This window comes from Alternaria ethzedia, assembly GCF_023757985.1.
Source record: "Alternaria ethzedia strain BMP 0044 chromosome Unknown scaffold_38, whole genome shotgun sequence".
Taxonomy (NCBI): Eukaryota; Fungi; Ascomycota; class Dothideomycetes; order Pleosporales; family Pleosporaceae; genus Alternaria; species Alternaria ethzedia.
This window is the reverse complement of record NW_026056231.1, coordinates 240,405-261,241: the sequence shown is the minus strand read 5'-3', so window position 1 is coordinate 261,241 and position 20,837 is coordinate 240,405. Positions and strand designations below refer to the sequence as shown.

At 53.4% G+C, this 20,837-nt stretch overlaps 7 protein-coding genes across 7 annotated transcripts; 4 read left to right on the top strand and 3 right to left on the bottom strand.

Moving 5' to 3' along the window:
• Positions 1–631: 631 nt before the first annotated feature.
• On the top strand, positions 632–2,086 carry J4E87_009765 (uncharacterized protein; the record flags this gene model as incomplete). Its single annotated transcript, XM_049381339.1, has 3 exons — positions 632–1,190; positions 1,240–1,798; positions 1,846–2,086. 3 exons carry the CDS (start codon positions 632–634, stop codon positions 2,084–2,086), a joined length of 1,359 nt encoding a protein of 452 aa, XP_049229006.1.
• Positions 2,087–3,062: 976 nt separating this feature from the next.
• On the bottom strand, positions 3,063–5,637 carry J4E87_009764 (uncharacterized protein; the record flags this gene model as incomplete). Its single annotated transcript, XM_049381338.1, has 3 exons — positions 3,063–3,597; positions 3,650–5,163; positions 5,377–5,637. 3 exons carry the CDS (start codon positions 5,635–5,637, stop codon positions 3,063–3,065), a joined length of 2,310 nt encoding a protein of 769 aa, XP_049229005.1.
• A 2,554-nt stretch (positions 5,638–8,191) lies between these two features.
• Positions 8,192–9,605, bottom strand: J4E87_009763 (uncharacterized protein; the record flags this gene model as incomplete). The annotated part of the gene is made up of 3 exons (XM_049381337.1): positions 8,192–8,305; positions 8,356–9,014; positions 9,062–9,605. 3 exons carry the CDS (start codon positions 9,603–9,605, stop codon positions 8,192–8,194), a joined length of 1,317 nt encoding a protein of 438 aa, XP_049229004.1.
• A 413-nt stretch (positions 9,606–10,018) lies between these two features.
• Positions 10,019–10,642, top strand: J4E87_009762 (uncharacterized protein; the record flags this gene model as incomplete). Its single annotated transcript, XM_049381336.1, has 4 exons — positions 10,019–10,038; positions 10,092–10,319; positions 10,375–10,507; positions 10,559–10,642. 4 exons carry the CDS (start codon positions 10,019–10,021, stop codon positions 10,640–10,642), a joined length of 465 nt encoding a protein of 154 aa, XP_049229003.1.
• A 472-nt stretch (positions 10,643–11,114) lies between these two features.
• On the top strand, positions 11,115–12,047 carry J4E87_009761 (uncharacterized protein; the record flags this gene model as incomplete). The annotated part of the gene is made up of 1 exon (XM_049381335.1): positions 11,115–12,047. The coding sequence occupies one exon, from the start codon at positions 11,115–11,117 to the stop codon at positions 12,045–12,047; it is 933 nt and encodes a 310-aa protein (XP_049229002.1).
• Positions 12,048–12,229: 182 nt separating this feature from the next.
• Positions 12,230–13,405, bottom strand: J4E87_009760 (uncharacterized protein; the record flags this gene model as incomplete). Its single annotated transcript, XM_049381334.1, has 2 exons — positions 12,230–13,297; positions 13,373–13,405. The coding sequence occupies 2 exons, from the start codon at positions 13,403–13,405 to the stop codon at positions 12,230–12,232; spliced, it is 1,101 nt and encodes a 366-aa protein (XP_049229001.1).
• A 5,695-nt stretch (positions 13,406–19,100) lies between these two features.
• On the top strand, positions 19,101–20,837 carry J4E87_009759 (uncharacterized protein; the record flags this gene model as incomplete). Its single annotated transcript, XM_049381333.1, has 1 exon — positions 19,101–20,837. One exon carries the CDS (start codon positions 19,101–19,103, stop codon positions 20,835–20,837), a length of 1,737 nt encoding a protein of 578 aa, XP_049229000.1.

Genomic DNA, 20,837 nt, shown 5'->3' with positions numbered 1-20,837 from the left:
AATGACAGTGCTTGTGTTGGATACTAGCTATGGCCGCGCCAAATGACGCAGTGTGAAGACTGCGCCGGTACAGCTAGGCAGTAACAAACTCGCTCTCCTCCAGCTACTGCAATCCTCCTTCTGTATGTATGCCCTTCCTCCTTCAAGCCAACAATGAGGCGGTGATGCGCGACTGCGGAAGTGTCGCAATAAAGACCCAAAGTGACTCAGGTGCTGCGACGACGGCGAAGCCTAGTTGGGTGTCGTCTAGGATGAGGCTCGTCAGTTGAGAAGCTGACAAACAGCGTCGAGCAGACTCTGTGAGACGTCGTCGGGGGTGTCGTGATGGTGGGGGCCTGAAGTTGGTGATCAGGTGAGTGAGTTGTAGAACAATGGTGGAGGAGCGGCTGCGGTCTTTGACAATCGCGAACTAGCCGCGCCTCCGTTCCATGGTTGCCAAGCCCCGGCCTCGGCGAATAGTATCACCGCGTGTCATGGCCGTCGCGCTCCCTTGAACTTTCCTTGACATCTCTCGGTCGACGTTCGCGCCTGGTCCACCTTTACCGCGACAAGTCACTGTTAATCGATCTCGCATCCTCCGCGCCTTCTCACGGATACCCCGATTTCGACGAACCAGGCCCAAACAGCCAGCATGGAAGACGTTGAGTTCAACCGATCGCATTCGAGGTCGCCGTTACCAGCGGCTGGCAACGACCCAGCTGATCCGCTGCGCCCCGAAATCGACGAGGAGAATGCTACCCCGAACCCCCCTATCGGTGATCCAGATCAAGATATGGAGGTGACAGAGGACCGGCCCGGCGAGATGCCTGACCAGGACGACATCGAGGCTGGCTTGTCAGACAACGAGTCGGTGCTTTCTGAGGCGCTAGACGATGACCAAATGGACGAGCAGTTTGGCGATTTCGATATCAACAATGTTGCTATTGACGAGCGCCCGGCGCAAGCGATCGACGAAGACAATGTCAAGCAGATTGGTGTACACAAGCGAAAGCGCACTGCTGCTGAGGGTGAAGAGCCAAAGAAGAAGAAAAAGAGGGCTGAAAAGCCTCGCCGCAAGAAGAACAAGGATGGCGACGATGACGGTGATATTGCAGAGGGTGACAGGCGAAGCAAGCGGTCCAAGAAGGCAGGCAGGGTCCGAGCCGCAAGCCCAGAGGGCGATCCAGACGAGCATCTCACTCCGGAAGAGCGTACGTATGACCATACCTAGACCCTCATATTTACTAACTGTGACTTTAGGACGAAAGAAGCAGCTTAATGCCCAAATCGACAGCATCGTCAGCACCAGCTCGAATCGCCGCCGCAAGAAGGATGGCATTGACCTTGAACAAATGGCCGACCAAGAGATTGAGGAGATGCGCCGCCGTATGGCAGCTGCCGCCGAAGCCGACAACGAAGGTCGAAAGCGCAACGAGCCTGCACGACACAAGCTCAAACTTCTGCCAGAAGTCACCGCTCTCCTGAACAAGAACACACTCAGAGATACTATTGTGGACCCCGAAGTGAACCTTCTCGAATCGGTGCGCTTCTTCTTGGAGCCCCTAAGCGACGGTAGTCTTCCCGCGTACGACATTCAGAAGGATCTCATGGCCTCATTAGCCAAGTTGCCCGTCAACAAGGACACGCTTGTCGCATCTGGCATCGGCAAGGTCATCATGTTCTACATCAAGAGCAAGAAGCCTGAGTTGACCATCAAGCGACAAGCCGAGCGCCTCTTCACAGACTGGACGCGTCCCATCCTTAGGCGGACAGACGACTACCGCAAGAAGGAGTTTGCCCAGGCCGACTACGACCCGAGGTATGTACTGCGCCTTCATATTTCGCTATATATGCTAACAACCCTAGCCAAATCAAGACTACCGACAGGTCCGCTGCCAGCAGCCAAGCTGCCGCCTACGCAGCCAACCGAAAGAAGCAGCTCGAAGCCCCCAAGGCATTCCAGCGTGCCCGCATGGAGTCTGGTCCCACTACGTATACCATTGCGCCCAAGAGCAACGTTGTGTTCAACGAGAACGCACGCAGTCGTTCGAGCAACGTGGATATCATGAAGCAAATCAGGGGTGGTCGCAGCGGAGGTAGACGCTGAGCTGGGTCTCACGACGCCATCCACATGCGGTTTGCGTTTTCTTTTCTGTTCGACTTTAAACAAGGTCATTGATCCGCTGCTCTGGACGTCACATTGGTACTCTGATATACTCTTGGGGTCTACGCATGGTAAAATTGCATAGCGGGCGTTACTTGCAGCTTCAGAGTTGGTGTGTGGGTTAGCCAGCTTTCTTGTACACTATCGAATGCAGTATTTTTCTTCTGAACGTAACCTGAATGCTGTCATTCCTTGCGTTGACCTAGTACATGCCCATCACGTATACTGACCAAGGTTGTGTTGATAATTCGAAGTGAGTATGATGTACCTTGACTACGACGTTCCCTTAGAGGCTAAAGATGTAATAAGAGACACTGTCTATGCTCAGGAAGACGCTCTCTGACCTGATGTGGCTTCATAACAGTCCTGCGCTGGAACCTCGATCTTCGAACCCCGCCAAAGAGAAAGATTTTGGCCCTCTAGCAAAACGCAAAAAAAATGCTTCTATCACTCTTGCGCCATGTTCTACAGTCTGCAGAGAGCAAAAAGAAGGTGATATTCCGACACCGGGAATCTGAATTGTTGTTAGAGGAGATCGAACTGAGGGGTAATCGCAGAAGCTTACCGAACCCGGGCCTTGCCGGCACTGAACAGTGAACTGACTCTGCAGATGAGAGCGGCAAATCCTAGCCACTAGACCATATCGGACGTTGATTGGATGAGAAGATGAGGAATTGGTGTGAATATGAAGTTTGGAAAAGATTGGTCATGTGGTGGTGGAGTTAAGGGGTGGAAAAATTTGTATACAGGAAAAGCCCCACTAAGTACAATCCAAAAGGCGAAATTTATACTCCGACCATCCACAAGGCAGCGGCAAAGAGCACATGATGTACCGAACTTGTGGTTGAGATGGTACCGTGGTTGCTGTTGAAAAACCAAAAAAATCGACCGAACCAGAGGACACTTGATACAATCTAATCTACAACGAAATATCTAGATCGAGACCCAGACTACCGATTCTGAACACGTTGACGGTGTCTGCAAAGGTACTGTTGTTGTCCTTGTTGTCCGCCAACTCTACGCCGTCGCGCGTGATAACCTCAGTGCTACCCACAGTGTTCACGTTGTAGAGATTGATGTCATACGTGTTGCGGCCCCCTTCAATCGACAGAATGGTCGACTGGCACTTCTCGTCTTCGGTAACCCGCGAGCAGTTCGTCGAGTAGTTGTTGAAGAAAGAGTACAGGCCTATTCCGTAGCCGAGAATGTTGTTGCTGCGGAGGATGCGCAGACCCCAACCGGATGCTGTGCTGGTGGATGTAGAGTTCGTTCCATTCAGAGGCTTGTGTGTGAAGACTGGGTCAGACAGCGCTGGGTTGTTTGGGAAAGGGAGAGTGGCATCGGGGTTGGGCTGGTAGTAGGCTGTCTCCGTTTGGATCTGGCCCATGAAGACGTTCTTTGTGTCGACGAATTGATATTCGTAGAGAACGTGGTGCTCGACTGCGGTGCCGGTCCTGTGATAGCATTAGTGACTGTTGGCGAAACTACAAAGGTTGGAAAACTCACAGCCATATCCTCCCGTTGATACTCTCAACCAGCAGACCACGGCCAGCATAGAGCGTGAGCTGGCCGTCGCCGTCGAGGTCATGGTCAGAAGTCCACAGCCAGTTGTTCTCCATGTACAGGCCTGCACTGAACTTGGTGAGATGCATAGTCATGTAGGATACAATGCATTCCTCCTTCAGATTCGCGGCAGTGGTCGTAATGTTAGGCGTTGTTCCACACTGCTTGACTTGCTGGTCTGATCCCACGAATCCTCCGATACGCGCATGCACATCCCAAAGACCAGCAGGCTCGTCGGTATAGGTACCAAGATTGTACTCAATCAGAATGGCACCAGCCTGCGCGCCCTTTGTGCTGACGAAGAGATCGGACAACTCCACTCGGCCCTGTTCGCCTGGTCGGGCGATTTGGACGACTGGCTTGGGGTTGGCCATGTCGTTGAAGTAGGCGCCGGAGGAAAGAATCACAGAGGCAAGGGCTTCTCCAATGATGGTGGCACCGGGTGGGATGTAAATTGTAGAGGTGACCAAATAGTAGCCGGCGTCGATGAAGAGGATCTTTCCCTCGGCGTTGGCTTGGAGGATCGCGGCGTTGAGAGCATCGGTGTCGTCGGTTCGACCGTCTCCAGTGGCACCAAGATCACGAGCGCTGAGGAACTGCGACAGTGGGACATCGCCATACTGAGGCTTCGAGCGCTCGTAGTATTTGCCATCCGCACCCAACAGTTCTGTTGGGCGCTTGGTTGGGTCAATAGCGCCGCGCACCTCTACGGGACCTTGAGGCAGATATCGGTGACCATCAGCCCAAGCTTCGATAGTCGAAGCACCAGAAGATCCTGCTAGGTACGTTCCGTTGGGTCCAGCTACAGCCGTACGGACATTGTCGAGTTTGATGTTCTCCAAGTAAAGGGATCCGGCAGCAGCAGGCTCGGAGTTCTTGGTCCTGGAGGTAACGATACCAATCGGGGTGTTTGTGATCTCGCTGTCAAAGAAGGTGATTGACCCCACATTGACTGCAGAAGGACCACCGTTGGTCATATTGAGTCCAACCTGGCAGTTGTTGATAGAGACAGACTTGTACGTCCAGCCCCAATCCCAGAGCTGCTCGATAGCGGTGGTGACATGGTTGAACGTGATGTTGCGAGTGGTGAATTGCTGGTTTCCGACGATGAATCCCTTGTTTCCACCGTTGAAGACGAGATCTGTCATGAAACCACCGGATCCCGCTTCAACGAAGAGACCCTGGTGTTGCGTTCCGTTTTCGGCATTCATGTTGAAAATCACGTTCTGGATACTCGTCGCCTGTGCAGTTGGCCAATGGATTCCGGTGGGTGAATCCTTAGCCGACATTTTTGTTGTGTCAATGATGAGGTTCCGAATCTGGCGGAAGAAGGTGACCGTAGGACCGAAACCAAGTCCATTGTCGCCGTATAGAGAGCCGTCGATCAGGCCGAAACTTGAGCCGGAGAAGTTGGACGCAGCCTGGATGGTAGGAAGACAGTTTGGGTTTCCGATGATCTTTAATGAGTCAGTCGCAACGTTCCACACCTTTCACAAAAGTGCCCGATCCCAAGTAAAATCCGACATGTTGCATGTACCCTACAAGTATGCACCACATCTTCATCTGTATGTAGATGAGTCAAAAGTCAGTGTAACTTCTAGGGTACGCTTCCTTTTTTTACTTGGCTGACTTTGGTGATCCCATCTTGATTGCACTAGAGGTGTTCATACCTGAGTATAGTAATAGTCGATGATAGCACTCGAGATCTTGTATGTACCACCTGGAAAGTACACAACAGCAGGCTGATTAGTAGAACTCCCGCAAGTTCCAGGCGCACATCTGCCACCATATGAGATCGCTCTCTGGATAGCGGCAGTATCATCATGGACTCCATCGCCGACTGCGCCAAAAGACTTGACATTCCGGAAGACGGTGTAGTTGCCAGGGTTCGGATTGTAGCTAGCAATGCCCTGGTGTTTGATACTTTCCATCCAGTATGGAGCACATGACGTATCCTGATCTATAGATTGGCGAGGTCTTGCGTGGGGATGGGCGTGGCGGGGCGCGAAGTGTAGGTTGGAGGATCCATGGACATAGCCGTTGTTGGAAGGAGCGGACAGCGCGATTGCGCAAGAAGAGTACAATGCCAACACAACGGAAGATGCGGAAAGCAACATCTTCGATAGAGAACGTAAAGAGCGACGGGAAAGTGAACGACAGAAGTTGAAGGCCGTCAGATTTCCGAAAGATCACATATTAATACAGCACAAGTAGGGGCGGATCTTTTGTCGCCCCTGTCATCATTTGGGGTCGTTGTAGGGCCGATCGACCGCGACTACATCCGGCGATCAGCCATGCGTATTTGCTTCGCTGATTGGGCACACAGGCTGCGCGGTGCATTGCTGTTCGGGCTCGGATCGGAATCTGTGGCGTTCTTGTTGACGGCGTGTTTAGAAGATCTGAAACATTTAGTTCACCGGTTCGCAACGGATCATTGCAGCGCCAGCTAGCCCAATGTTAGCTTTCGCAATCAAACCATATACCAATTCCGGAGTCCTGGATGGGGGCGACACAGATTGTACGACCTGCACGTTGGGCGCATGATGCCTCCACGGACTGCGGGCACGCGGGTGCATTGTTGAGTCTCGGCCTCCTGCGTTAGCCTCGCAATGAATGGAAAACCACCACTTCATCTGAGGCAACGCTAACCGCATAGCTACATATCGGGAGAACAAGTACATACGTTAGAAGCCTACATTGTTCTTAGAAGTTGTAATCTGCAAGTTATATGCTGTTGTAGGCCGCTGAATATACTCGCACCTGCCTGTTCGTTCTACATATCTCGCCCCCAGATTTCGGCAGGTGGACGTGCTTGCGGGTTTATTCCCGGTAATTCGACATCACCGCGCCACGAGCTTCACTGACCTGGTTCCGTGCCCTGTGTAAGTTCAAGACAGGGGCACCTTATACGAGGGAAAACCGAACACCCTGGAGTCTACATCAAAATGAAAACATGCAATATAGGTGATCCAACGTCAACCTAGGCTCTAGGGTGTTCAGTTTTCACTTGTATAAGGTGGGGGCGAATGCACATGGATATATGCAACGAGATCCCATAGGAAGGAGCATGTTGCCAGAAATGACAGCATGTGGAAATGACAGAATTGGGGGTTGAAGAAGGAAATGCGCCTTTGATTCAGCCTGGGGCCTGGTCTCGGTTTGGGCTGGTCATCGAAGTATTGGAGGTTGCCAGATTGGGAGGTTGAAGTTGGGATTGATAGAATTCGTGTCAGCTCCAAAGAAAATATGTCAAGGGTATGCGGATTGATGAGTGAACAGCATGTCCGCTCAAGTGTACATCGGTCCGTTTTGCTGTACAGGACAGCTTGTTCGTACAGGAAATCAAACATGCTCGACCTGCCAGTCGGGGTGAGGAGGAATTGAAATCCCCGAAGATTGATAATCAGGTCCGAGTGAAAGACGTTCAATCTTCGAGCAAGCAGTTTGCTTGTCATGCATAGATTGAGGGACAGAAAACTTGATGAACTGCTGTCGGTCGCCCTGCGTGAAAGAGAGTCCTGCCATGCTGAACCAGACAGTCAAAAAAGAGGGTTCAAAGTAATCTCTGCTATTCATGCTGGAGAGAAAGGGCGAGCAGAACGAGCGACCTCGGGACCAGCCTTGCAATGAGGGCGCGCGCAACCACGTGACCGACCGCATCGGCAATATCGCAGCCCAAACGCCGACAATCCAAACTTTTGCGTATCCAAGTGCACCGTAAACGTCATCTTCGAGATACCCAACTTACATACCGCCTGTCGCTTTACAGCCCCTTCTATAGCCTCACCCCACACCTCATACAAGACACCGCCAGAATGTTCGGAGGTAACTTTTGCCAGGGCTTGCCGCATTCAAGACAACGAGGCTGACGTGCATGACAGCACCACCACAACCATCCAAGCAGGAGCTTGCCGCGGCCGAAGCACAGACTATGACCGATATCAAGTGGACGGCAGCCAGCGCTGTCGTGCTGTACTTCTGTAAGGATGATCTGGGACTACATGGTGGTTGGATGGAGACTAACAGCCTACAGCACCTCATCTCGTCGAATACGTCTCGAAACTCTTCTAAGCAGCGACTGCTCCCGCGATTACGAGCTCGTCCGCAAAATCTAAAGCGCTGGACATGAACAGGTGTACGCACAGACGGAGTGAAGGAATGAAGCAATATACCAACGAACTACTGTACAACATACTCGCATGGCCTAGGGAATACATGCGCTTGTAACATTACTGGTTAAACGGACACAAATACCCTTACAGTATACGGGGATCGACGCATACGTCTGGAAGCAAAGAGAACCCACCAAACGCCATCTGAAATGTGCGCAATGATGAGACGATGAATATTATGCAACGCTTGATTGTACGACTTCTATGCATCCGTCCGCTGCTGCATGGTATCTCGCAACGCCCAACTTTTCGCAATATAACCTCTACATCACCTATGAATCGTACATGACAAATGCGCCCTCGTATTATGCTCTTATCGCTTTGCCGGCCTTGACTGCTTTGCAGTCTCCCACTCGTCATATTCGTCTCTGGTGTCGTCGACCCACTTCTTGAGGTGCTCGAGTTGTCGGTCGTAGTCTTTGAGGAGCTAAGATACGGTGTAAGTATGCGTGAGGGATCATGAGATGGGCTTCTTACCTTCTCCAATGCCTTCTGGTCTTCATCTGTGAGAAGTTCACCATTTTGCTGTTGGTCGATCGTCTTGCCCAGCTTCTCAGTCTCCTCTTGTAGGATGCGCGCCCGCTCTCGCACACCGGACATGCGCGCCCAGATCTCTTCTTGTCGCCCGCCAAGTACAGGATCAAAGGTTTGCTTCTCCAACTCGATGAGCTTCTTCTTCAACTCCTCCTCTGGCTGATCCATAACGTATCCCCGGTTTCGCAGAATCTGGACCTTAGTTGCAAGGGCCAGTGTCCGCTGAGTGAAGACGACGTGCTTGCGCTTAGCTTCGGTGATGCGCGATGCTACCGTCAGCTCATGGGCGTCTTTGAGAAGCGACAGTGCATTGTTGATCTCGTGCAGGCGGGTCCGTAGCGCGGTGACAGCAGCTGCTTGTTGTTTGATGCGTTCTCCAACTTGCTCAAAGCCACGCGCAAGCACGGGAATAGCACCTGGACTTGGCTTCTTGGACAAAGCCTCCTCCCATTTCCGTTCGTCTTCACCCTGCGAGGGGCCGTAGAAGGGCGCTTCTTCAGGCTTGACCGAGTTGTAGAAGTAGTATTGGAAGACGCATTCGGGGCTGCTGGGGTCCCACTTGTTATTCAGGATCCGTATCTGCTCAATGACCGACTTCTCTCCTGGCAAGTGTTAGCGCGACTTCAGCGGTGATTTCGAGGTGCCGTACTGTGACCGTTCATGGTATTAGCAGCGAAAGGTTGCGCGGAGGACTGGCGCAACTGCGGAAGCCCTTCGCGCTGTTGTTGGATGCTTTGCGCCTGAATGTTGTTCAGGACGGGCGCAGGCTGCAACGAGGCGCCGAAGAGGCTGTTGCTCATATTTGGCTGTTGTTGCTGCCCCTGCTGCTGCTGCTGTTGCTGTTGCTGCTGAGGCTGGCCAAACAGACTTGAGCCGGCATTTTGTTGTTGCTGTTGAGGTTGTCCGAAGAGGCTTGAGCCTGCATTCTGCTGCTGCTGTTGGGGCTGGCCGAACAAGCTCGATCCCGAGTTCTGCTGCTGTTGCTGCGGCTGTGTCGAGCCAAACAGGCTATTGGTGTTGTTCTGTTGAGGGGCGGTCGATGAGCCGAAGAGGCTGGACTGTGTCGCGTTCGACTGCTGCGGCTGTTGCTGCTGCGATTGACCGAAAAGACCGCCAGCTGGTGCTGTGGTGCTTCCAAACAGAGTGCCCGTCTTCTTTTCTCCACCTGCCGGGTTTCCAAAGCTGAAAGACATGTTGAATAGAAGTCGTAGTATGCGCGTGTCCTTCTGGGCAGATTCGATAGTGATTCGAACGAGTGACGTTATTCAGGTCGCGGATGGAGGAGCTTCCAATGTTTGTTTTCGGTCGCGCGCAGGCACGCGAAGGAGGCGATCGCTGAAAGTCGCTACGGGTATAATTTACAAAAACAATCAATCGGTGCGCATCCTGGTTGATGAGAAGCAGGAGAGGCGTGTAAAGGCGCGGTGGAGGTGCAGATGGAGCAGTGAGAGATTGTTGTCTCTCACTCACAAAGGTCAGGCACAAGCGCGGCCCATCGCATCCCTGCCAGTTTTAGTGAGCGCCAAGACCGACTTCCGCGACGACCTCACGAGCATCATCTCCAATTCGTGAGCCGATAGCCCGCCATTGGCACCTCACCCTCAAGATGTCGTCGCGCCAGCCCAGGTAAGCGCTCTCTGCCAACCTCATAGCGCTCACATATGCTGACTAAATGGCAGGTTCAACCAGCAAGCCCTCATCGACACCACCCCTCTACCCGACGACATCCCCAAGGTCAAGGAGCTCGGAGCCAGTTCTGCGCCCCTCCTCAGTGCCTCGTTCTTCATTGGCGCGCGATGCAAGGCCTACAACGATGACTACATGATGTGCAAGACCGAGGCCAACGGCCGGGGAGAGTTCGACTGCATGAAGGAAGGCCGCAAGGTCACCAGGTGTGCGGCTAGCGTGTACGTACTGGCGGAAGGTCTAATACAAGACGCTGGATATTGACAGCTGTGACAGTATCAAGGACATCAACGAGAACTGCCTGGAACAGTTCCGCACCCACTGGCAATGCCTAGAGAACCACAACCAGCAACTGTGGAACTGCCGGTCAGAAGAGCGCAAGCTCAACAAGTGTGTATTCGAGAAGTTGGTATGTCGCGAGTATCCTTGTACCTTACGTCTTTCGCTAACACCACCTCAGAAATTGGAGAAGACGATACCAGATGCGCCAAAGGGCGAGACCCCAGTCCACCTGCGCACACGCAACATCTTTGCGACCCACTGAGCTTTGTATATAATTACCGCTGGGATGGACACAAGGAAAATGAACGACATCACTTGAAATGCATGACTAGGACGAATCACAGCACCACTGTTTGTAAGGTGACGAAGCGATCAGTTTGCTGCAACTATAGGTCACGTACAACAGGTGATCTACTACGCTCCGACCCCTTCGTCAATGTACCTTCGCATTCATTTTCTACCGTATCTTCTTATTGTCGCGTTTCCCATCTTCAGACAATGCTACGTGAATCAGGCGGTTCACCGCAGCAACATTACGCATTCATGATTCCCGTGGGGCTTGAATAGCCGCTGTCACCAGCTATTGTTCAATAAGTCAGCGAGCCCTATTAATACCCGTCATCTTCGCAATTTCTACTCCTGACAGCTCCGTCTCCCACACTCAGCGTCACCATCTGCTCTTTTCCATCAATCCCCCTGACAGCGCTCAGATCAGCAATCACGCTGAATCCGACATGATGGCCACGTCAGCAGCACCTTCCGCCAACCCCTTCAGTGACAGATACGCCGAGTCTCCTACGCAGCCTATGAAGACCGTCGACGCCGATGTATTCCTCAAGGTCAACACCAGCAGCAAGCCTGGCTATGACAGCGACAACGTATCTCACAACATCCAGCACACTATTCTGGGCGAGCCTGGTGTTCAATGGGTTCCTAACCTCAAATGGACCCCTCCCTCCTCCCGCGGCTCTCGCGTAAGTCTGTACAGCATGGATGGTTCGTCCACAGCGCCCTCCTCGCCGATTTCCGATGACACGGATGAGCCTATCGAGTGGAATAGTGGTAGCCTCATGTACCTCATCAGCATCCTGACGCCGGAAGAGCTAGAAGCAGACACCTTCACCTTTTCTCCACCACTCTCGGTGCTAGAAGACTTCAAAAACCCATTTCACCTTCAACTCTACAACAAGGAACACATATTGGTCGCCAAATCAGATCCAATTTGTTTGGGCCCAAAACAAGCCCTTCGCTCGATCGCTCATGACCTCATGTCCGACCACAAGCTTACCGACGCCACCATTGGCAAGCTGAACGCACTTTGGGCCATCCACAGTAGCTCGGGACCTACATTGGCGTCGATGCTACGCGGAATGGAAGAGATGATGACCGTTGCCGACGACGAATGGCAGCAGCGTATCTATCAGCTGAGCGGCGCAGTCGATGGAGACTACGTTGGCGAGTGTGTGGATGGAGAGTGCTCCATAGAGACTCGTCTGGAGTACTACCTGCTGCTGAAAGGCAGAGACGCCCTGGAAGATTCTATGCGGTGTGTAAGACATGTCATGGACTTTGACTCCGACGAAGAGAGAACAAAGCGCGCAGAGATATTTGGGGAGGCAGGTAGCTTTCTCGGGAAGGCGTTTGAGGAGATGCTAGCTGAGGTGTAGGGGAATGTTGTCGTCCCGGTCGTGTTTGGCATGAGTAGAAGCGATGGTAGAATGGGATGGTACCTCCTGGCTTGTGTATCGGTAGCATGAAACAAACTTGTTGCTCATCTGAATACAATCAGGCTCTATCGAGCTACTGGGTATCTCTATCGTACATTCATGATCATTACCACACTTCAACATCAAGCCCTCCTTCCGCCTCCTCCACCACCTCCCCTCGCAGCCCCCAAGAACCTATCTCTCAGACTACCCCTGTTGGCCGCCGCATTGCCTGCAGGTGAGCTCCTCAGGAACGAGCTACCCTCAAGAAGCGAACTGCTGCCATCCATACCGAAGCTACTGCGCCCATTCCCCAGATCAACACCCAGACTAACCCTTCCAACAGCGGGATGTCCGCCTCCAAACATCATGCCCCCAGGCAATCCCGAACTTCTGCGGCTTGAAACACGGCGTCCACTGGAGCGGCGTCTATGTGAACGTGTCGAACGCGCGGAAGCCAGACCAGGTGGAAGGGCGCTATTATCCACGTCGCTATCATCTTCGAGTTCGGAATCCGTGTGTTCGTAACTCCCGGCTTCTGGTACATCGTCATCGAGATCGCGCTCATCTTGCAGGACGCCTGCCATCTCCGCCTCCTCCATCTCCAACATATGCGATACTTCTGCTTCCAACATGCTGCCCTCAATGAAGCTGTCCTCGTTGAACGGTACTGTGCTTTCTTCCTGCACATCGCCGCTGACTTCACTGGCTTCCTCTTCTGACTCTTCGTCGCTCGATACTTCGGAGGCGGATGCGCTGGGTGTGCTTTCTGCCTCGGGGACTTCGTCGTCAAGGTCTCTTTCTTCTTCGCCTTCTCCAGCCTCTTCCGCCATCTCTCCTCTCTCCCTTTGCTCCTCATTTGCGGCGTCTTGTTGTGCGGCTGCCAAATCCATCATGGCTTGCTCTCTGCGCTGCATCATCTCTTGTTCCTCCTTCTCAAACTTTTCGTCCTCCCTGGCTTGGAGTGTTTTGGTGACACCGGGCGGACGGATCCATCCCGCGCCGAATCTACGAACATTGAGTTTACGCTGGGCAATTGTGTTTTCGTCGGCGGCTAAACTGGCGAGGAACTGATTTTGAATCCGACGAGGGCCATGGTGCGAGGTAGGGCGTCGCTGGTTTTGGCCGTGGGCTGTGTCTGGCGGGGATTTCGGGTGGGTATCTTCGAAAGCGGCGTGCGTGGTATGGTGGGAGGGCCAGAGGCTGGCGTCCTAGAGATATTGTCAGTTGTTGTTCTGATGTGACCCATGTTTGGAGCACTCTGAGATACCCGTGAGAGTACTTACTGGGCGCGGCGCGATCATAGGCAACGAAAACATCTTGAATCTCGTGACGGCGTCGGACGCTGTGGAATGGAATGGAAAAGTCGCAAACAAACGATTGCGCGGGTTGTCGCGTCGGAACGCGTCGTTTGATGTTTCCTCGTGCTTGATGTGAGCTCATCGCCCCACCTCGGTTCGTCCTAATACAGCAAGGTGCAGTCCACCTGCACCGTCCACGTCCACTCTTCTACACGTTATGCTACCTTACTTCATGACTACACGTTCTCAAAAAGTTCAAAAGTCTACCCCAAAGGATCTATGTATCTGTCCTGGCTATCCCAAATATTCAAGATATCGGCGCTGACGACCTATGTATCTGTCACGCGTATCCAAAAAACCACACATATACGTCCAAAAGACTTGGATTTGAAAGCGATGTCAATCGGGATCAATTCTCACAGGTCTTCTATGAGAGTCTGAAAGCATCGTCCATGCGAAACGGCTCCTATTCATCTCTTCTGATCGCACCGACCAAAATCATCTGGATAATTTTCATGTTGGTGTAGTCCAGTTCTTAGGCTATCAACCCCATGAGCCGCGTCGAAATCCATCAATCTCAATACATGTGTCGATGTTGTGACCAAAACACAATCATGAAAGCCGCATGGGATTTGAAAAATCAGTGTATCGGTCCGAACGCGAATGCGAGTGTGATATACCGCGAATATACACCGGTGTTACCGGTGTACGACTGGTACAATACCCGGTGTCAGTCAGAGTCGAGGTCGAGACTGAGGTCTACATGAAACTATTCGCGTACGATTTCGATCCACAAAAGAGCCTGAGAACCTCCGGGCGCCATAATAGGCGTTCTGGACGACACATCAAATTGATCGTGTTTCGTCCGTGGGGTGGAATAACAACCAAGTGCCGGGCTTGTCGCGGGTAGCAGGAAGCAGTTGGCTGTAAGCGACGAGTACCACCGCAACGAGGGCAATCCCTTGCGAATATACTTTACAAATCGGGCTGCAACACCTTGTAAAGGGCTGTCATATCCATCGTTAATCGGCCCTGCATAGAGTCATGTTCAGCCTCCGCGGACACTAATCGTCATGTGTACATGTACCTGTACATCCATCTCGTGGGTCCCCATCTTGAAGGAGAACGGCGCATCTCCGCCCTACTATTCCCGCTGTTACATCCAGCCCATGCTCCATCGTCGTCAGCCTCTGCTACGCTTAGGGAAAACGACCTTCGTCTACGGCACGACTTCGGTCTAGTCCATGAGATCTTTTCCACTTGTGCTCCGGCTTGTCGGTCGCCTCCGCGCCGACATCGCGAACCGCGGACCCGACAATTTCACAAGGTTTCGACGTGCGCTTGGTACAAGGCTGGTAGTGCAAGGTTGCGGAGACGGTGTAGACGTAGCCTATTTCGAAAAAAGCATCTAACGTCCATAATCTCCGTGTCTGTATCCGTCAAAAAGACTATTTTGATATCGCATGGCTAACGATGCGATGCCTATGCGATCCGCTTGCCGTGCCGGGTAGCTCCCCATTCAGTAGTCCCGGAGGCCTGCCCGCAGCAGGCGAACGGATGCTTGGCGGCCAAAGCTTAACGCTTACGTTGACGCTAGAATCGCGCATTTTAGCCGCCTCGCCGCCCACAGATGGGTCGAGATTCTAGGCGTGCAGCCGATGGCTTAGAGAGGATGTGGCATGAGCAAGCGAAGGTTAGCAGGCTGAAATGGGTGGCAGTGACGATCGAACAGGCGCGTCGGAACGAAACACGGTGAAGAGATTTCGGATAGCGGGTAGTAAGCATAGCGGGAGTAATACCATTTGCGGCTCTCGCGTTGAAGTTGTTGTACTGTATGGAAGCAGCCTTGGGAACCTGACATCCCGTGAAGCATACGACGGTCCTAATGTTTTCAATCGTAATAGCAAGACGTACTCTGGAGCATACGCCGGGAGTCTGACTGCTCTAGTTGCAACTTTGCACGGCTAGAACTGTCAATAGCCTCCAGGGCGTTCGTATACAGTGGTTGCTGCTAACAATGTATTGCCGTAGTGCACGACGCAGGAGAAAGTGGGAAGTGGGGAAAAACCTATTCATGTGTTCCAGCTTGTCAAAAGGTCCTTTCCTTGGAAGACGGAAGCTCCGCTTACAACCTGGACGCGTCCTGCACCAGTACGCGCGCTAGATACGTTTCAGTGTCGAGCGTCGAGAACTTTGCGCGGAAACGTAAGAGGCGTCTGCTTAGGGTTGCAGAATCACCTGAGTGGCTGGCGGCGCGTCCGCGATAACGGTATCGTGCCCATGGGAATGCTGCAGATTGTCAGCACCAGCGACAGGGTGTAATTCCTCGCGTGTGGGAAGAGAGGGGTAAGAATCCTATGTACTGAGTACTTGCCATGCGGCTACTTTATACCATAGCCACTTATCTGCTTGTTGCTGGGACCGTTGAGTTCGTGTCGTGCCGTTGAGCCAACAATCACACCACCTGGAGGCTCAATGTAGAAACGGCGTCCGTCTCGAGGCAGCATGGCAGGCTACAGGGGACCTGGTCCGTGACGACGATGGGCAGGGGCAGGCGACAGAATTGGGTGCGCAGATATTGGCAGATGGATGTGCATCGAAGGTTGTGTTGCACCTGGGGAGGTTGTGTGGTTCGAGAGTTGGTGTCGGGCAACGCTGACCTATTCGTGGGTTTGGACAAGCGAACGATTGCGAATACAGTGCATATACGGCGGTTTCTCTTCGTCAGAGCGCCGCATACCGAATGATTGGATGTGCGCTTGGCCTCATCGCTGCGTTGGATAGATGGCGTATACACCACCTGTATAGTCAGCCATGGCACAACTGTGCCACAACATGAGCCGCTTGACGTCTCTAGCGACAGCAAGATGATGAAACGCAGCACAACAGTGGGAGAAGACTAAACATCTTGGAGTCTACATTGCCGTTAGGTCTCCCACTTTGCATGTTTTCATCTCGATGTAGTCTGCAAACGTGTTTAATTTTTGGTTGTCGTCTGGGGTGTCAAGAGGTTACTGGTATGAGAGCTTCTTGTATCGCAGCTGGCGTCATCAAGCTTGAGCATACCGATGGCCTCAGATAAGGCCAGTTAGACACAAGGTTGTCACCACTTCCACATGTCGTGAAACGAACAGTTGTTCAACGACACCAGCTGAGTAACTCAAGCCATTACAGCACGCTGTAACGTACCACATTCTCCCCTGATACGTAGCACTCGTAAACGCATTAAGACTGATCTTTCTTCAAGTAGAACCGTGAAGATCTTGGCCAGGTTATGCGTTAGTGTGCGGCATTATAGCGAGATGATGTATACCTCAACCATCATGTACAAGGCAATATACGCGTACATGGAAAGTCAAGAGAATCTGGGAACGTGGCCGTCTGCAATCAAAAGCGTTTGTCGCATATTCCTGCCCACTTTCAGTGGGGTCTGCGTACTAGTCGGGTTACTGCAAAGTATTCCATGGTTGGATTGATATGTAAAGAACGGTACGGAAGCGCTATCTTATCAAGCGACTATCTACCCGCAGGACCGACTGCACAAGTTGACCGAAGTCTTGATGCTCGCAACGGGGAAGTTCGTTTCTTCTGATCTGCACCTAGGTATGCTGTTACCCAAATGTCTACACCGTATCTATTTTGTCAGCACGAAGCCCTAGCATACGGCCCGCCCATGCCTTTATGGTACGGTTTCCCTAGGTGCAAGACAGAAGAAACGATTTGTCCATGGTACGGTCTGTTTGACGGGGTCTCTCATGTCCTGCCGCAGGATCGCCTGCAGGGGAAGATTGTTCCTCTATCTGGTCTGGTGCTAGGTAGATGCCCTGGTGTATAATGGCTTTTGCTATAGCACGGCGCAACATGGGATGCTGCACAAGCAGAGACGTGGAAAAGTTTGCATGCCATCCACGTCTGTTGCAGATGTTAGTTCTTTCGACATACAGGAAGCACCGGATGTAAGACCGTGCATAGATTCGAAGCATCGTAGAACAAAGTCGATAGTCGACGGTTTGGGCGACTGTTCGATAGGTGTGCTTCTGCTGCTAGGGTGGCTTGGCAGGTGTTCGGCTTGTACGGTGAGTATCATAGCGACAAGCAGCCAATGGCCAAATATCCGCAAAGCCACGCGGAAGCCCGGCCGTGCAAAAGCATCATCAAGGGCAGCAAAGATTTGCATCAGTTCGGCGGATTCTATTTGGATATGCGACACAGAAGTCAGGTCGTTTCGCAATATTGCACTTTGTGATACAGATGTTTGGGGTCAAGTTGGTGTGGTGTCATCGAGTGGGATATGGCGACTTGAGTAGTTGCATTCCGAGAAACCCAGCGGTGTGCTCCGTCGCCACTGGGAGCGGGGGCTAAAGACTAAATCCTGGGGTTTAACAGGGCGAATGACGGCAGCGTCGCAACAGGTCACAGATGGATGCGTGTTGCGGCAGGCTGCGTCCGACGACGGTGGTGAAATTTGCAACTGATTATCACAAACTTTACAGACAGGTCGACAGGCATGGACAGCAGGTGCAGCTGGACGTGCGCTGGAGGTAGCCTGGGGCCCGGGATGCCTGAGTGGACGATCAGGCGTGGAAGGTTTGTGGCAGGCAGGCGGTCGGTGGCACCATTCGAGGCGTGTGGACAGGCGCCCAGATGGCAGCTTGGCTTGGCTCGGTCTGCCGGATGCGACTCCGCGAGAGGCCAAGTCGAGGGCTGGCGTGGATCTGAGGCGTGCATGGTGGACAGGCCTCGACGCAATGGCGCAGGATGATTCGCATGCAGGCCTGGGACACGATGCAGTGTTTTGATTGAGCACAACGGCGCGGTCGCACAGCAAGCCGACTCCAGCCGCTGTCAGAGTCTAGAGAGTGCAGGGTGAAGAATCTGCAGCTAACGGGGCGTGCGCTGGAAGTTCAGGTACATCTCCCGCGGTGGACCGCACGGGTTTCGCAGTGCAAGTGGGAGAATAGACAATTCACTACGCCGGCAGAGTGGAGTTTGAAAAATTGAGGCATAATGGGTAGCGCCGAGCCCAGTGCGCTGGGGCGTCGGACAGCTGTGGATCGGCCTGGGTAGCCGGGCGGGCGAGGCAGCGCTGTCATGGCATCGATGTACCTCTACACAGGCGCCCGCTCCGGCTCTGGGTGGTGTCGTTCGCATGGGCAGGGATTATTCGACGTTGGTTAGCAGCCAGCAGCCTTAGACTGCGGCGAACCTCAGTGGGGTGTTGCTAAGAGAAATACCGCCTCTATTCACCAGTCCCCATAACCCACCTCCTCCCTCCTCCGCACCCCGCTTGCCTGCCTCACTACTCCCCTCACCACCCGTCCAGCTCGCCCATCCCACTCCAAGCCTGCAGCAGCTGTGGTCTCATCGTCCCAAGCTGCCCCTGACGCGTCTCCCCGCCCGCCGACCGCTCCGGTGCGCAGCCTGGCTCGCGCGCGTCTCATTGGCCCATAGCCGGTCGTGCCCATCACTTACGCAGCGCTGACCTGCACCCTTGGTTTTGCGAGCAGACCCCTCACCAGCAGTGGCCACGACCGCCTGCACCCACACACTGTTCCCAGTCCATCGTAGCCTTATAGTCCCAGACTGTCGCTTCCTCTGACCCACGGGTTGTCTCTGTCCTCGCATCATCTCCCTCACTGCCCACTCTCGTTTAACCCAAGATCGCCCGCGGGACCCCGTAGGCCCACAATTCTTACCCAGACGTCTGCCCACCATGGACACGATGCAGAACTTCAACACCTTTGTCAATCCCCAGGACCTCGAAAACCACGGCGACTTCCAGGACTCCTTCTGGCAGATGCGCATTGATCCCAACGCCTTCCAGTCGTACGATGCCGTTGGCGTCCTACCTGGCACAAGCGAGCGCTCAAGCCGGAAACAGGACTCGGCCCTCGACCTGACGTCCTTCTCCAGCCAAGGCTACCCGTGCATCAAGACCGAGGACGAATTCAGCAGCTTCGTCAACACGGCCCAGTCGACACCCACTTCCAACACACCCTCGCCCCACGACCAATTCATCTTCAGCAATGCCAACTCACCAGGCGATTACAACCGGGACCAGAGCCAGACCAGCTCTCCGGAGACATGCAATGAATCCCTTACCAACGACAGCTGGCCTGCAATCCACATCCCCCAGGCCCTCGAGCAGGCCAAGGTCTCTATCGCTCTTGATAAGAACAAGAACCGGGCCGAAACGCAAATCAAAACTACCGTGACCATGGACCCGCTCGCTTCGCATATCCAGTGGATTCGCTTCCCCCGCCAGAATCTCGCCAAACCAAAGCAGATGGCCAGCACCGAGGAGGTTGAGGCCAACGAGAAGAACAACTCCACTGCCCGCTTACAGCTGACTCTTGTTCTGGCAACCGCCGTTGAGAAGCCAGAAGGACTGGAACGCGCCTTCCGCCGTGCCCGTGGCGAGGAGCCCACGCCAAGGCGCCCACGTGGCGTCGCCATCACAGACATCGCCAAAGACGACCGGTGCCACCCCCAAAATGGCGGCGCTGTCATCATCTGCGAAGGCTGCAAGGAACGCGAAGCCAAAAGATTCAACCGCAAGAAGAAGCGCGAGGCTGACGATGAGAAAGAGTGGTCCAACTACGAGGACGACCGCATCATCATGATTAACGAGAAGGAGTTCAAGAGATGGCAGGACAACGATAACTCCGACTTCTCTATGAACGCCAAGAAAGTCGAGTTCGTCATGCGCATAACGTGCTACTGCAGACATCAAGAAGACAAGTCCCCCGTCGGCTACAGGGTCATCTTCACCTTCAAGGACGCCAACGAGAGCGTACTCGCTCAGGAAGTCTCCGAGATTGTACAGATCACAGATGACCACAAGAACAAGGAAAGTCCCTCAGAGGCCCTGAGCTCTTTGACTATTCCCACTGGGCCACATGAGAACATGCTCCCCCAGTACACAATTCCCATGTCAGAATACTCTCCGACCGTCTGCAGCAGCCAGTACTCATTACCCACGACGCCCATTGTCCCACAAGCTCCCGGATTGCCACACTCACAGAGCATGTTTTTCCCACGGGACGCACAGTACCCTCGGATGATGAACCCTACCCCTGCGAGTCAAGCTCCAAACCAAGGCAACATGAACTTTTACGGTACTGCCATGCCTGCGCCCGCACCTACTCAGCAGTACGCCTCGCACCAGCGCGGCCAGAGCTACTTCTCGCCAACGATGCTCAGTCCTACAGCAGACCAGATGTCAGCACAGGCTGGGTACGCCCTCCATCGCCCGCATTCTCTGGACAGCTTCCCACAGGCATACAACTTCCAATTCTCGGCACAGCAATCGTATCCTCAGATGTACTCATCCCAACCGCCATCACGCGCCACCTCCCGGCCAGCATCGCCAACTTGGGACCAAGGGCGGGGCGCCAAGAAGATGCGCGCTCAACCTGGCTTCATGCTGTATGAAGACTTTGAGGAATGA